The sequence below is a fragment of the Rhinopithecus roxellana genome, chromosome 7, assembly GCF_007565055.1.
Source record: "Rhinopithecus roxellana isolate Shanxi Qingling chromosome 7, ASM756505v1, whole genome shotgun sequence".
Classification (NCBI taxonomy): domain Eukaryota; kingdom Metazoa; phylum Chordata; class Mammalia; order Primates; family Cercopithecidae; genus Rhinopithecus; species Rhinopithecus roxellana.
The window spans coordinates 89,346,054-89,363,001 of record NC_044555.1 but is presented as its reverse complement, the minus strand read 5'-3'; the positions used below and the strand labels follow the sequence as shown (position 1 = coordinate 89,363,001).

General features: G+C 46.6%; 1 protein-coding gene across 1 annotated transcript in view; it reads right to left on the bottom strand.

Moving 5' to 3' along the window:
* Positions 1-12,371, bottom strand: part of PTCHD1 (patched domain containing 1) — a 61,067-nt gene extending 48,696 nt beyond the window's left edge. The window contains exon 1 of the mRNA XM_010375014.2: positions 12,019-12,371. Within this exon, the coding sequence (XP_010373316.2) occupies positions 12,019-12,369 (351 nt within the window). The 5' untranslated portion in view covers positions 12,370-12,371. The remainder of the gene's footprint in view (positions 1-12,018) is intronic.
* Between the last annotated feature and the right edge of the window lie 4,577 nt (positions 12,372-16,948).

Below are 16,948 nucleotides of genomic sequence, written 5' to 3'. Positions count from 1 at the left end.
TTTATGGATGAAGAAATTGAGACCTCCCAGAGAGGTTAAGTGACTTGATCAAGGACACATTAATAGTTCACAACCTCAAACACAAAACTTTACGGTCTAAAGCAACGCTTTTTCCACTCTGCCCAAACTGGTATCCACTGAATTTTGGTTGCAACTGTCACCTCTCTCTGACAGCACTTGACATCAAATAGTAATTGACACTGAACATTAGCTGCCAGGGCCCTCCCTGTGGACACCTCACCTATGACAACTGACAACGACTCTCCTTTACCAAACTCTAGTCTGGCTCCTCTGAACCTTCTTCCCAACTAACCCTCAGCATTCAGATTTCCTTTTCTGTCTTTACATCATCCAATTTTAGCAAGACTTCTGCTAAATCCATTTAACCATAATCCCCCACCCTTTGTATCTGATCATTCTAGATATCTGACCAAATTCTTCATCTCTGACCATCTCTCAGATGATATCTGATCATCCTGGCCAGCTTTCAGCAAGAACCCTGTCAGATTGGTTTAGCCAGAATCTGCCCCTTCCCCGTGATGTTTCCTTTTAATAATGTTCTATCCACTGACCCCATACTGCTCCTTGGCTATAAATTCCCACTCTTCCTTGTCATATTCAGAGTGGGTCGGATCTCTCCCCTACTGCAAAACCCCACTGCAGTAGTCTCTATACTATCTCAGTGGCTCCTGCTGAATAAACTCTGCCTTACCATTCTTTACCAAGGGTTCTGAGTAACTTTTTCTTTAACAGAACCACGGTACTAGGACCCTGTCTCAGAAATGCAGCATGTAGCTCCTATTTGTGCCTGCTATACCATCTGGTTTGCTTTAAAGAAAGTTCCGGAAAAGACAAATGGCAGATGACCCCCTTATGGGAAGTCTTTGGAAGAATGAAAGCTTTGGCAATCCCATATGTGGAGATGGTAGCAACAACACCCATACTGTGTACTGAGGGGGAGGTGTATCTCTCTTCCTCCATATCAGGGTGTCCTTTCCTCTACTCAGCCCCTTTCTCCTGAACTCCAACACCAGGAGACAGGCAGTGGAGTATGGCCCTATGTTCAACATGCTTGCCTTACAGTGCAAACTTCAAATATTCAGATTTATGTAATACCCTTTGTAGAAGACCTATTATAGCATCATTCAGAATTAAGTGCTGAGCAAACAACTTTTTCATCCTGCTTGTATCTTATTGGCCAGATTCCACAGAGAGAGACTGCATTTTTGGAAGTAGTCCTGGTGGCTAATTTCTAGGATACTTTATAGCAGTGGTTCTGAAAGTGTGGTCCCTGGACCAGCAAGAACAGCCTCACCTTGTGAACCTGTTATAAATGCAAACTCTCAGGCTCCACCCCAGACCTACTGACTCAGAAACTCTGTGGGGTGGAGACCACAATCTGTTTTGAACAAGTTCTCCAATGGCTATCTGCTCAAGTTGGAGAGCCACTACTTTAGCTTATAGAGGCAATTAAATAGAACTGAGTAGTCAGGATATACAAAGGTTCAGCAAGGTTCCTTAGATCCACTAATCCACTGCTCTACTCAAAGTGTGGTCTGCAGACCAGTAGCATCAACATCCCTGGGTGCTTGCTGGAAGTGCAGAATGTCAGGGCTACTGCCTCCGACAGACCTACTGAATCAGAATCTGTATGTTGAAATTCTCAGGGAATTTAGAAGCACAAAGTTTGAGAAGTACTGCTAACCCTCACTTACACAGAGGTTAATTTTGTTTGAAGAGATTAGGGATAGAGAACGAGATAGGCAGAGGAATCTTCTTTGGTGGATTTGATGTGGAGCCTGAATAATTGTGAATTTCTTTTAGGATCCTATAAAAAGAAATTTTCTAAAGGGATAGGTGGGGAAGCACACTGAACGAAATGATCAAAATTCACAGTCAGCAAAATTTTGCAACATTCCAGTTTCAAAGGGCTTTACAATTATCACTTTGCCTGGTGCTCCTGATCTCTGGCAATTCTGATGACACTCTTCCCTGTGAAGTGCTTGCAGGTCTACTTATGTGGACAAGATTTCCCAGGGAAACACTGTAGTCATGTAAATTCAGTAAGAGAGGAGAATGATCAACATTCTCACCTAAATGACTGGAGAATCCCTCTCTGGCATGCTGTGCTGTGAGATGTGGTGAGAAGAGCCCTGAAACCAGAGCAGGCAGCCTCTCAGAAATTTTAATTCAAAAGGCACTTCCCTGGGCAGGAAGTAAAGGCTTTTTTTGTGTGCAAAGCCCCATCAGGCATGAAGAGGAGGTTCTGAGCCCAGAGAAACCACGTTTGGTGTGCTGGAATGCAATGCACCCATCCCCATCTGCAGCTCTGCCTGCCTAAGAACTTTCTGCAGGAAGAGGAGCTGCATGCTCAGCAGTAGGATGAATCCAATTGTCTGTAATGACTCAGATGGAGTCATTAAAGACCAACAAATTGGCAATATGAGTATTGAATGTAGATTGAGCACCCATTATTGCCTGTTGGATCAAAGAAAAAAAGTGGCTACATGTGTATTTACTCAACAGGCAATAATGGCTTTGAAAGAGCTGGGACATGTGAGGAAATAGCAGTCATTTTCAAAGTAAATAGTAATAATGATAACACACCTTACAGAAGGCTATGGTTACACAGTGCCTTCACATACTTTATCTCATTCTGTCTTTACCTTAAGTGGGTGAAGGAGATGCTATTACACCCAGTGCAAATAAGGAACCTGTTTCTCAGGGAGGTTAGGTGACTTGCCCAAAGATACATACTTAGGAGAACTGGGACTTGAGCCTGGCTTTCCTGATTCTAAATCCAGTTTTCTATTTACAACAGTTAAATTTGAGCCTTGCTACTCAAAGTGTGTTCTGCTGATCTGTAGCATCAGCATCACCTCAGATCTTGTTAGAAATGCAGACTTGCAGGTCCCACCCCAGACCCTCTGAATTAGTCTGTATTTTAGCAAGATGCCTAGGTGATGTGTGTGCATGTTAAAAAGTCTGAGAGCAATGAAACAATCTTTACTCAGTATGACTACTTGCCTATACCACAAGAATGAAAACAAAATCCAACAACTCAACCCTCACACAATTAAGGTATAAATATCACAAAATGTTCTTGAGCATTTATAATGACAGCTCTATAGCAGAGATGCATTTTTTTCTTGAGACAATTAGAAAGAATTGACAAAGCCATGGTTTTAGTGACAGCAGGAGAGCCTCCTGGAAGAATGGGTAGAGGAATCTCTATCTTCCACGCTGAAAAATTAGCAGTTCTAGTGTTTCCATTAAACTCACAGAAATATGCTGATTTTGTACCAGTGTCATTTTTTTTGAGTTTGCCTTTTAGAACAATACTTTATGTTACTCTGGGCTAACTTTTAAGGAGAGTGGGAATGAGCAACATCAGAATGGTGATCTCTTGAACACTGTTGCTATTGTCAGAAAAACCACTTGTCCTTGATTTTTTCTTTTAAGTGTGTGTCCTATTTACATTTCAGTATGGGTGTGGCCAATGTTTTGAGACTTTTCTTCAAGTAAATAAGGGAATGTGTAGTGTGGGGACCCGATTTCCAGGTTGCTCACTGGGAACTGCACAGGGCTCCACCCTCCCACATAGAAATGGACCACTGAATGGGGACTGAGGTCAAGTTTATACCCTCCCAAACTGTACTTGGACCAGAGAAGGTCATCAGATATTTGGTTTTCAAAGAATTTCTCCTTATATAAATGGCAGCAGATCTGGAAACAGAATGGATGCTTATTGCTTATTGACAAGTTTGAAACCAAGATTTGTCAAGGATGAAAAATGAATATAGAGCAAAAGAAATCACATGGTCATGCTACCAGGCAAAATTATATTTGACCAAAATAAATCAATAGGGAGGGAGAGCACATTTTCCATCTTACAAGCTATCAACCAGTAACAATTTATGAAGCACCTGCTGCACACTCCACATTATGCTAGGCTCTAGGAGAGATGTGGCAGTTTCAGACATTGTTCCTGCCCCTGAAGAGTTCGTTATCTTGCTTAAGAGAAACTATCACACGACAGTACAGCAAATTACATAAGAGTCTACAGCTCTGCAGTAAAGAATGTGGATAAGAATGAAAGCCCAATAGATTTAAGGGTGAGAAGATGCCATGAATCTGAGAAAGCCTCATGAAGTAAGAGGCATGTGAACTGGTCCTTAAAGAGAGGAGGGAGGGCACTTTTAGGGAGAACAACAGAAGTAGATGTGTGAAGATGGGGGCCTGCAGACTTCTGTATTCATAAAGGTGAGAATGAATATGTGCCTCTCAAATGTGGAGGTTTGGCATCTAAAACCACACATCCTGTTGGTGTCTAGGCCCTGTTTGGAATCATCTTTACCAGCATCCACTGGCACTTGTCAAACTTGAGAATAACTAAATAGCTATGCTGGATGATTCTTAACTGTAAGCTTCAAGGAGACAGGGTCATAGCCATCTTGTTGAGTAAAGGGATGAATATCCATTCCCTAGAATCAGGGCCCTAAATCTCTAGATGTATAACTCTAGATGAATATAAGACCCTTAGGGCAGATGCTCTCAGGGTCCCACCCATATAGTCTCAGCTCACACTCACTTCTCCATGCTAAGGTTGCTTGCTACAAACACCTGTAGCTCTGTACCCAATTCTTTTTTTAAAAAAAAAATTATATAGAGAAACACAGCATATGAAAATGCCAGAAACTTAATGCTCCTAAATGCAGTTGAATCAACCGATGATGGCTGGAGTTGGGGAAAAAATATTCAGCTTCTTTATCCACAATTGAGATTTCTCCAACACATTCTACAGTGTCTCCCAGAATTCCCTAGTGAGACTGAGCCCCAGTTGCCCACAGCAGACACTTGCTTAATAATACTCTCTTGATTGGCTTCCTGCTACTCACTGTTTCACTTCCCCACTCCCCTATCAGCCTTTTCTGATATCACCTCCCAAGATACCCGACTGCACTTAAATAAATCATCTTAACCGTACTTGAAGCCTATGAATTAAACCTAAAGTGGAAGACCTAACAATGGGGATCTTTCAAAATAGCAGAAACAATATTCTCAAGAGGATTTCTTAGAGAGCAAGAAGATAAAAATAGCTTTTTCTATGTCCTCACTGCCTCTTTTGTTCAAAATATGAACTCAGAAGTTGCAAGCACAACATATTGTTCAGGGCTTCCCGTAAGAAATAACAACTAGTGTTGATTTCCTTTTTTTTCTTTTCTTGTCTTTTAAAGGTTAGAGATTACTCACCTCCCCTGCTGGTCATTAAATCAGTCTGGCAGGATTCCTCGGTAGTTCTGTGGCCTTCCGGGTATGTGGCGGAGACACAGGCAGTGCTGCAGACAGGCCTGCTTGCTGAGATGTGCTATCAAGCAGGTGACTTCAAAGGTCTGCTTTAAGCCTATCTCAAGTATCACTTGGGGCTCACACTGAGCCCCGAAATCAGGTACCAGATGGCACATCTCACAAAGTCAAAGTTGATCAGCTCACCAACATCTCACATTTCCCTGGCTCCTGTGCCAAGGGACTGGAACCACTCAGGTAGAAAACAAATAACTTCTGTTAGCTTACTCCTCCTTCTCATATTTACAAGGAGTCACCAGTTCAATGTTTGACTGTCCTGTGAGGTTTAAAGGTCTGGTGAATCCTGAGTGGCTCGGTTTTTGTGGCCATTTAAAATATAATCATCCTTCCCTAACTCTAATATGGCATCTATCAAGATGTCATGAGTCATTACAAAGGTGGGCTTCCTCTCCCACTGGGGCTTTATATCTAAATTTCAGTTTAACCAAAGTTTGTCTCAAATGTGTACCTAAATGGAGAATTGAAAGATTGCTCCCCAAATCTAAATGAGACAAGAGGGCATTTGACATACTAATCACACAAATGAAACGTACTTAAAAATCAGACATGGCCGAGCGCGGTGGCTCACGCCTATAATCCCAGCACTTTGGGAGGCCGAGGCAGGCAGATCACGAGGTCAGGAGATCGAGACCATCCTGGCTAACACGGTGAAACCCCGTGTCTACTAAAAATACAAAAAATTAGCCGGGCGTGGTGGTGGGTGCCTGTAGTCCCAGCTACTCAGGAGGCTGAGGCAGGAGAATGGCGTGAACCCGGGAGGCGGAGCTTGCAATGAGCTGAGATTGCGCCACTGCACTCCAGCCTGGGCGACAGAGCGAGACTCCGTCTCAAAAAAAAAAAAAAGTCAGACAACCCTAAGATGAGATTGTGCTTAGATTATTTGGATACACTACCTATGAAATGAAAGGAGAATGAAAACCTATCTCAGTCTCTCCTTAATTTTCCCCTAGTACAAAAATAAAGAGTAAGAGTCAATTGACTGACCCAGCAAATGCACAAATGCTGCCCTTTCAGGCCCAGGCTCAATCTTTTCTAAGAGTATCTGCCACTTGGATAACTCACCAGAAGGGACTGCACTGCCCAAGGCTTCATAGTACCTGTCACCAAACAAAGCACCCTGAGATGCTAAGAGCATCAGCCTTTGTGGAGATGACCTTTAAGGTGCCTTCTAAACCCAAGGTTCTTTGATTCCGTGTTTCTCAGATGCAAGCTCTTCTATTGTCATTTTATACTTGGAAAAGCAGAGGATGGAATAGGCAACAAAGCACTGCCTCCTGCCTCCTCAGGTCGCTGCTCACTGTGGGGTCTTACACAGTGAGAAGAAGCCCAACCTAAGTGGGCAACTGCTACCGACTGATGCTTAAGGCATGCCAATAATGGGCACTCTAGTAATTGACAAGTCTCAAAGGCCAGTGTCAACTTAGCCACTTTGTCATTCAAGTAGTTATACTGCATTCAGTTTCTTGGGCTCCTCTAGGGCAGGTGGGATTTAGACCTGAAGGGACAGAGTATCAAAGAGAGCAAGAGAACTGCATTTTGGGGAAGATTACACTGGAAAATCTGGTCTCTGCTCAACTGCCCAAGAGAGCATCACTTCAGAGGTCATAATATTTGTCCCCAGAGTTCTATGAACTTTTCTTTGGCATTTTTTCATTTTATATAATCAATGTAGCAAAAAAGAATCTTTAAAAAACAAAAGAAACATGCAGGGCAGAGAGTTTCTCCACCTTGGCACTATTAACATTTGGGGTTGGATAATTTTTTGTTGCGGGGGCTATGCTGTCCATCCAGGATGTTTAGCCGCAAACCTGGCCTCTACCCACTAGATGCCAGTAGCACATGCCCCTTCCCCAAGTTGTGACAACCAAAAATGTCTCCAGACATTGCCAGATGTCCCCTGGGTGTGTGCACAGTCAGCCCCGGTTGAGAACTACTGCCATACAGGTTAACAGTATTAACTTCTTGAAAGTGCTCTAGTAATGAAATTTTAGAATACAACATAGGAACCTTTAACGTAAAGATAGCAAATCTCTCAGGCTTTGTGAGCCACAGTCTCTACTATATAGCCTTCTTGGTTTTTGTTTTGTTGTGTTTATAATCTTTCAAAACTGTAAAAACTCAATCTACGTTCAAAAATAGGCTGAAATTTGCTGACCCTTAGATTGTAGAGGAAGAAATGATGGTGATTCCCATAATGATTAAAAGTGTGGAGATAGTATTTGGAAAAACTATAATCTTGATCTAGCTACCCAGTCTTTGTGACCCTGAGCTAGCAGTTATGCTGCCCTTCTTGGAAAGTCTGAAGTAAATAACTTCAAGTTAGATTTTATTAATCTTGTTTGCAACTTAATTCTATTTAATGTATTTAAACATAAAAGGTTTAAATAAAACTGAAACTTGATATTTGAAAGAAATGAGATCTCCTAGTAAATGGAAGAATGTTTGCTAAGTGAGGATGCGTCCTTCCCGTGGTTTGGAATAAAACATTCTCAGTTTCTCCTGAAGAAGAGGACTTTGTACAAAGGCAATGCCCCTACCCAATTTAAAAACGGAAATATGCTTTGATATGACTACAGGTTATCAAGGAGGGAAGAATGATATCTTGCAAACAAAGAATCCTAGAAACTGTCTGTAAAGTTGTAAAAATAAAAATCTCACTATGCAAATACATTTCAAATTCGTTTTTATGGAATCTTCCTTAACTCATCACATAAATGTCTGAGTAAACTAGGGAGGGTCTATTCAACAAGTATTTATTGAGTAGCTACTATGTGCCAGGGACTGTGTAAGGAACTAAAGTTCAATCAACCTGGACCCTGCCAATGAGCAGCACTCAATCAGGAAGCAGTTACATTCAATCATCCAGAGATTTTTTTTCAATAAAATCTTCTTTTTATCCTTGTATATTGTTAATTATAAATATCTTACGCTTTACTTTGGGCATTTGGAGTTTCTGTATGTGGATTTTAATTGACACTAGACAGAATCAGTCAAGAAAAATATTCTTATGATCCAATTACCACTATTAGAACAACTGGATGGGATGGGATATAAAACTTTGGTCAACTGTACTTCATTTGGATAACAAAAATGTATATTTTAAATCATTCAAGTAGTGTATCATATGAAAGTAAATTATAATGAAAAGAACAGTGGGCCTGGAGTCCAAGACCCTGGGTCCAGTCCTGGTTCTAGCCTTGTTTTTTTTTCCATGGACAAGTCACTTAACTGCTAAGAAGTAGTTTTCTCATATGTAAAATGGGATATAGCATTTTTCCTAATTTGCTGTATTTAAACATACTGTATGTTTATAACCTATAAAGTCCTATACAGATGATGTCATTATCTTAAGTACTGGGCTGTACTGATTCTTCACTTTACAGAGATGATTCTGGAATAAATCAAGAATTGTTTTAACAGCCTGCATCAGTTATCAAAGGGACCTACTTACACTTCATTTTAGGTGATCGCAAAGAAACGTATCTGTAAAAGCTTGTGAGGCCCTACTTTGAAATTTGCTTTGAGATGAACATCATAGATTTTCTGTTAAAAGATATAATCAGCTAAATTTAATTTTCTAGGAAAAGGAAGACGTTTGAAGAGCAGTATTTATTTAAAGAGGTTCAGAAATTACTGCATGAGCCCTTATCAGCACCACCAGGTCCTACCCACTTTTGCCTAATATTGCATCTTTGCCCTGTAGCCTTCAGGGGAAACCCATGCTAGGGGGAGTCATGCCTCACAGTGCGGGGTCAACTACAATGGTCAGAGTATAGTAATCGTATCACTTGCACAAATTCGAGAAAGCTCCTCCAAACCAGATCAGCTGGATTTTCAAACACAGATATTTTTCTGTAATACTCTCAATTACATTTAAAATCGTCAACCTGGCTTTTCGTTTTCTGTCATCACTCCCTCCCAGTCTGTGTTTTTTTTTTTTTTTTTTTTTTTTTTTTTTTGTCAGCAAATAGTGGGACCAATATCGCAAGAAGGATCTCCTTCACTGCACAGGTACAATCCCAAAACATTAAGAGGAGAGAATGGGGCTACTCTTCATGCTTGAAGCAACACCCTACACAGTCCTACAAGTCACCTCCTCAGTTTTGTACTGGGGTCTGAGAAAGCCTCAGACCTGCTTATGATCTGTCCACTTCACTTCATTTCAAATGTGACGCCATAAAACCAGCAGGGACCGTTCGGTGTTGTGTAGTGTTAACTGTCAATGCTATCCTTGATGCTGGTAACGAAGTATCAGAATAACACTAGTAACCACAATAACAGTGATTCTTTCACTCCTGACACCTTTTGTAAAGGACAAGTCTTCATGTCTCTAAATGGAAAAAAATTTAAAAAAATAAGTGCTCACTCCCACACTTTACATTACCATGACTAATGAAGGTCCATCTTCCTGTCCCCTGGCTCCATACCTACCAAAAGTAGGGGCTGGATGCAGAAAGAAAAAATTAAATATATAATTTAAAATGGAAGACAATTAATTCCCTTGGTTTCTTAAGTCTGGGTTTTTATAAGCTGTATGAACTCACTTGACCAGAGAGTCATCAGCTAGAAATAAGTTCGGACCACTATTAGGCTTGGTTTTGACTTTACTCAGACACCTAGAAGATGAAAAACCATCCCACTTCTTAAAACAATCCACTGATTTGACCATTGTCCTTTAAAGTTGCCCTTTAGACAAGGAGGCAAAGCCAAGCCTCCCTCTCTCCAGTCTCATCCTTCTCCTATCACACTGTTTTCTGTCCTGAACTGATCAAAATCAAATAGGGAAGGAGTAATCCAGTTGAAAAGAGATCTGATGCGCTTGTTGATGTCTCATTAACCTTGAGAGTTACTGTAACTGGTGACTGCCTGTCACAGTGGTGTGATGGTTTGTGAGGGGGGGAAAAAGCCAATGGAAACATCACCTTGAAAAAAACACAAAAAGAGAAATATCATTTAGTAGATCATCAATCAAAAGATGGGGCATTTCCAACTGTCAGAACTGGTTAAATTACAGTTTCCTTGTGCCCATGATGAATCTACTACGTGTTTTCTTGGGAAAGCTTTTGGAGCAGTATTTATCTGTGTCCCAAAATATAGTCACTAAAGTATTGAGGAAAAAAAAAAAACCACTTTGATGCTGGAAGTCTAATCATGAGAAAAACAAACATCTCGGGATTAATGTTATTAAGGTTCTCTGATGAGTAAATGTGTGATTTGTGTGCCATTAAAAATATCATGAGCCACTCAGTGTGGGAAGATCCTAATTCCATTGAGCTCCGAGTCAGATTCCCCTCATTACTAATTGCTGATTGATAACATGTCAACAAACAGACGTGGGGAAATAATGGACGAAAATTAGCTTGTCTCTAGGGATAAACTATTATCTGTAGAGGAAAAGAAGAGGAAAGAGTTCCCCAGGTTTCCCAGCAGACTCCCCCTTGGGATAAGTAGACTAGAAATCTAAACAGCCTGTAGTACCAGATGGGGACTAGAGACTCACACAAAACCATCACCTTCCATTCCTCTGCACCAGAGTCCCAGCTGGGACTGGTTCTTGTCTGCCTTCCCCAAAGGAGAACCTTAAGTAAGGAAGCCCCACAATCCCCATCAGGGATTCAGATGGAACATTCTCACCTATTTTTACTTTTCTCTCCCGAGGTCTCCACTTTTCCATCTCTAGTCCTCACTCCTCGGCTTTTCTTAGGAACTTCCTGAAAGTTACCACCATTAACCTCACTTTCCACATCAAATTCCCACCTCAAGCTGATGGCACAACCGGTTTCTGCGAGTGTCACCCTCTAACCAGCTGCTCGGTTTCCTGTGCTCTTCTCGGGGCCACACAGCCTGGCTTCTGTTTTCACCCTTCTGGCTTTGCCCCTCACCCCCATGCTCAGATGCACCCAAATAAAAGTGGATTGATCGGTTCCTTCTTTTCCCAAAGTTTTGGCATTTCTTGAGGAGCTACGGTGAAAGACGAAGTAACTGCGAATTACAAACATAATTTCATACCCTAGAAGATAGAGATGGCTACCTCGCTCCAGAGAAGAGAGCAGCAGGGCAGCCCCCTGTTCTCGCCAGAGACCACACTTCTTTCTGGGTGGGTGGGAGGCATTTTCCTCACCATCCCGCCTCACATTCTTTTGTCCTTTCTCAACCTCCCCCACCAACAACCTTTCCCCAAACACTCCGGGGGGCCAGAAAAAGGGAGAAACAAAACAGGACAGGGAGGGGTATCTCGGAATCCCCTCCAAGCATAGTATTTTGTTCTCTAGTAGGACTTTCCAGAACGTCTTCTCTCGTTCTGCTCCTTCCTGGCCCAGTTACCCCAAAGCCTCCCCAACCCCAAGCCCACTGCGACCAAAACAAGCGCACCGACCCCAGCACTGTGGCCGCCGCCACCCCAACTGTTGCAGCAGCTGCGGGGTGGCGGCAGAGGCGACGCGGGCATGGCTGGACCCTGACCCCGACGCTCCCTGTCCAGGAGGCTGGGAGGCTCCAGTCGGCCGCCCTGGGGCGCGCGGTGCAGGAGAGCCCCTGCGGCAGCTGCCTGGGCTAGGAGAGGTGGCGCTCTCAGCCGGGACCCCAGCGCAGAGCCAGCCCGACCGCGGCCGCGGCGCTGGCGGAGTCTACCCGCACCCGCCCCCCTCTCACCTTTAAGATCAGGTCGGTGTGATGCTGGTCCAGCATGTTGGCTTTCTGGAAGGAGGTGACGATGACCCGGCCGTAGCGCCCGGGGGTCTGCAGGTCCGAGTAGAGACGGTGCTTGGAGCGGTTGACCGGGAAGAGGCTGTTAACGAGGTTGCGCTCGATCTTGGCCAGGCTGTGCTGGGGCGCCAGCAGGTGCTCCACGCTCTCCTCGACCTGGTAGCGGCTGAAGCTGGCGCCGAGCAGGATGGAGATGAGCACCGGCGCCGAGGCGAAGAAGACAGGGTGACTGGCAATGAAGTGGCCGAGCCGGGAGAAACACGTCCTCAAGCCCCTGTGCAGAACCTGCCGCAGCATCCTAGAGCAGAGCGGGCGCGGGAGGAGGGCGAGGCGCACGCTCGGCGCGGGTTCGGGCGGCGGCGGCGGCGGAGGCGAGACCCTGAGCTCTCCCGGAGCCGCGGCACCACCATCGGGGAGTCCCGCGCCGCGCCTCGGGAGGGTCCCCTCGGGCCGGAGACACGCCCTCCTGCCCGCGGCCGCGCCCTCCCGGAGAGCCCCCCAGCTTGGCGGCCTCTGCGCCGCCCCCACTCCGCCCTACCGCGTGCGCCCTCCCCACCCCCCGCCGCCTCCCCGCCCGGGGGCTCCGCGCCGCGCGGCCGCGTCCCCTCTCAGCGCGGGCTGGGCCCGGGGCAGCCCCCGCGGCTCGTCATGACCCCACTCACCCGACCCCCAAGGCCAACGACGGGGTGGCGCGGGGAGCGGCGACGGCGCTATAGCCAGGAGACTCTGCGCGCCAGCCCAGGAACACGAGGACTCAGAATTCCAGGCTACACCCAGTCGCCTCCCCTCCCCGCGCTCCCCTCCCCCGGCCCGGCCCGCCGAGCTCGCTCTCCCCTTCCTTGCCCTCCTCCGGGAAGACCCAGAGATAAATAAAGAAATGGCCCAGATTTTCCAAACAAAAAGTAAAGAGTTCTCCGGAGGGGGGAGGGGGCGGGTGTCGGGCGGACCCGCTCAGAGCCGAGTCTCCCCAGAGGCGGAAAGGAGCAGGCTGAAGACTGCGTGCGTCCCGGCTCTCGCCAGGCTCAGGTGGTGGCGCGCACTGGCTGGTGCCGAGAGGGGGTGGGGAGCGAAGACGCTTGAACGTGGAAATCACGCCTCCTCCCAAATAAGAACCGTTTAAAATACCCCCAACACTGCAGCTTCGGCGGGACCACGGGGTCCAGGTGTGTGTCTGGAGCACGTCCACTCAAAAGGTATCCGTGGAGAATCTTTCTCTCTGGCTCTAATTTAGGGTCGTTCCAGAGTGGATTGGGGCTGGCCAGCTCTGTTGCACAGCCCCCCCCAACCTCCCCACCCAGTCCTTTAGTAATAAAAGTGCTGATAATGACGGTCAGTCGATGGAACTGTCGGTCGCCTGGGCTCCGGGGCTCCCGGGTTCCCGGTTCTTCGCCCTGCCTTCTCCTCCTCCTCCTCTCTCTGTCGTCACCAGCAGGTCTGGGGGACCTGGTGCGGCGTGGCTGGCGCGGGCGCCCCTGCGGGCGTAGAGTGTTTGAGAAAGGCTGGCCAGGGAGTCAGTAGCGTTAACCCCCTTCTCTGTCTCACTCCGCCCTCTCCTCCCCTACACGCGAAGGTGTGAGAGTGGAGGGAACCTTATCTCAGACCAGGAGAGATACAGGTCTCCGAGCGTGTTGAGCCGCAGGGGGCGCGGGGGAGCCCGGGGGGCGCCGACGGCTTGGCAAAGTTGGGCGTGTGCGTGTGCGCGCCAGCCGTGAGCTAGCAGGCAGTCACCGTGGTTCCCTTGCACTCCCCCTCCGGAGAATTCCCCGAGAAGGCGGGCGCCGGCTTCGGCCCCGGGATAGACCTGCGGCGGCGGCAGGAACGGCCACGCACAGGTACAATTTAGCGCGTTTCATTTCGCGCTCCAAGCTCCTGGGTCTGTCCACCGCAACGCAGACTGAGCGGGATCTCGGAGTCTGGGTCACTGAGGCGCTCTCGCCAGCCAGGGGGGTGGGGTACAGGGTGCGGCGAGGGGTCCTCAGGCTCCGCGCTCTGAGCGCTCGGCCTCCCCATCCCAAGGCTTTGGTCGCTACAGCTCAGCCTCCCTGTGCCAGGGGTCGAACGGGAAGCGGTGGCCCGCACTACGGAGCATAGACATGCATATTAATCAAAGCTGAAGGAAGACGGAATAGGGACAGGAGGAGGAAGGGGAGTGGTGGGGGAAGATAGAGGAGAATGGGTAGCAGAATGCGCCTCGGGGAGGCATTTCCCTAACGTTCCCATTCCAGACTCCCCTACACCTAGCGGCCCTTCACTTCTCAAACTGAACTTGGGAACTTGCACGTTGGAAACAGCAAGTCGCGGTTTGGGAAATCCTTCTTATTTGATGATCTCCTCCCTTCCCCCATACCGGACCCTCCTTCTTACCTTTCCTCAGCAACACCTGCACCTGCTGCGCTGCCCACCCCGGGGACACACCTGCCCTGCTCTGCTTGTGCTCCCTAGATCCTTCCACCCATTTCTCATCCACTTTCTGTGCTCATCCTCGTTATTCCCTACACTGCTCTGTTTCCAGAGGCTCCCCAGGACGCCTAAGTCCAGCAGCTTCCAGCTTACTCCCCTCCCCCAGTATCGCCATCCCTGGGAGGGACACATTGGAAGGGGCTAGAAATTCCCATGCCACACTCCACTCGTGCCATCCCCCCAGCATCTTAATTTCTGCTCGTGGAGATGCCGCTGCTCTGCAGCGCTTTGCTGATTCACCATGATCGCGGAGGGAAAAGCCTCATTGACTTGTGCCCCTGCAAGCGGCGAGGCGAGCGCGAGTGGCTGCGAGGGCACGCGCTTTGGGAAACCACCCACCATTGCGTAGCCGAGGTGCTAAATGACAGGGTGAATGCCCTGCGTGGCTCTCAGCCCGGGCAGACGGAAAGATAGAAGGGCGGGGAGGAGGGGTGGCGGTGGGAAATACTGCGAACCCAGCTCTTTGCGACTGAGCCAGCGGCAGCTAGTGGGTGGGCACTTCTCAGGAGGCCTAAAATCGGTCGCTGCACAGGGAATGAACAGAGCTGTTTCATATGCCCCGATGCCAGCGCAGGGATAAAAGTAAGAGAAGGAAAACCAGCCGGCACGTCTGCTTGGGCGCCTTTAACATTTTGGCCAAGCTCTTTTCATTCTGAAGTCTTTGACCCTCCCAGTGGCTCCCTCCCAACCTCGGTTCGCCCTCGTCCCTAGAATTTCTGGCCTTTTAACGTCAGCCCTCACAAGGGCTGAAGAACAGAGTGCCCTCCCTCAGTGCCTGGGCTGAGTCTTAGAGCGGGAGAAACTGCATTGCTCGGCTGGCCAGGGCGAGAGTGTTGTCCTCCCACACAGAAACGGCCTTTCCTTTGGGACTAAGGCATTTGTTCCTAGTCCTCCCAACTCTATTCCTAACTGTCCTTATGTATATTTGGAGGAGCTTCTACCCTGTATGTTTCAGTTTGGAGACAGAACCAACTGAATGTGGACCTTGGGCCACTTTTTACTGCAGGCAATCCGTTAGTGTTGTTTGAATTGAATTGGAGCAGCAGAGAGAGTGAGAGTGAGGAGAGAGAGAGGAGAGAGAAGGAGGAAGAGAGAGGAGAGAGAGAGGGAAGAGAGAGAGGGGGGAGAGAGAAAGAGAGCTCACATATAAGAGTGCAGGAAGGGTGTTGCCTCCCACCTCCCCAATTTTTCTTCTCTTTTTGTAGAAGTTCTGGGGAGCATTGCCTCCACCAACGACTTGGGTTTGCATTTGGGCCAATGACTTTGTGATCTGAGCTTTCACCAGTACGTTAATAAATTATTACTTTTTCTGATTTAAAATTAATACGTATTAATTTTAGACAATTTGGAAAGTAAGAACAAGAAAAAGAAGGAAACAAAAACACCTGTATCGCTGTACTCACACTACCTTTCAACCTTTGTTGATCATTTATTGTACACATAGGCAATATAATATAGAAGTTGAGGCTTTTGGTTCTCTAGCCCCTGAGTTGAATCCTTGCTCCACTATTTATTAGCTAAAATGCAATGGGTAACTTTACTTCTTTATGGCACAATTTTTCTCTTCTGGAAAATGGAAATAACAGTAGTACTAACCCCATAAAATTGCTGTGAGATTAAATAGATTAGAAGATGTAACACACTTAAAACAGTGCCTGAAATACCACAGACATATAATAAATGATATTTGTTATAATCCTATTCTATACACAAGTGTGAAAAGAAAATCAGTCCCAGGTATTCAGAAGGTAGGCTGGCACTCACAACTAAGTTTGGTGTTCTCCCACCCAACATAAACCATTTCCTGAAACTAATGTCAGATAAGAGCATTCTGTAACTGTGATGGATTAAGATAAAATTAGGACCACTCCATAATCATATCTGAAAACAGACAAAACATGAACCCTGTCCAAACCACAAAAAATGACGAAGCATGTCATCCTGGCTAATATGAGGGACAGTTGTGGTCTTTTAAAAACAAGTTACGACTGGGCATGGTGGCTCATACCTGTAATCCCAGCACTTTGGGAGGCCGAGGCGGGTGGATCATGAGGTCAGGAGCTAGAGACCAGCCTGGCCAACGTGGTGAAACCCCGTTTCTACTAAAAATAGAAAAATTAGCCAGGCGTGGTGGCCACTGCCTGTAATCCCAGCTACTCGCGAGGCTGAGGCAGAGGAATTGCTTGAAACCAGAAGGCAGTGGTTGCAGTGAGCCGAGACTGCGCCACCGCACTCCAGCCTGGGCAACAAGAGCAAAACTCCGTCTCAAAAAAAAAAAAAAAAAAAAAATTACAGCTTTAGCCTCATTCTAGTCTTTTCTCCCTCTAGAAAAAAGATTAAGACACTCAGACATAAAACTACCCCTGCTTCCTAATGGCACACCCAATCTGGTGTAAGCCCCCCATACACACAACCT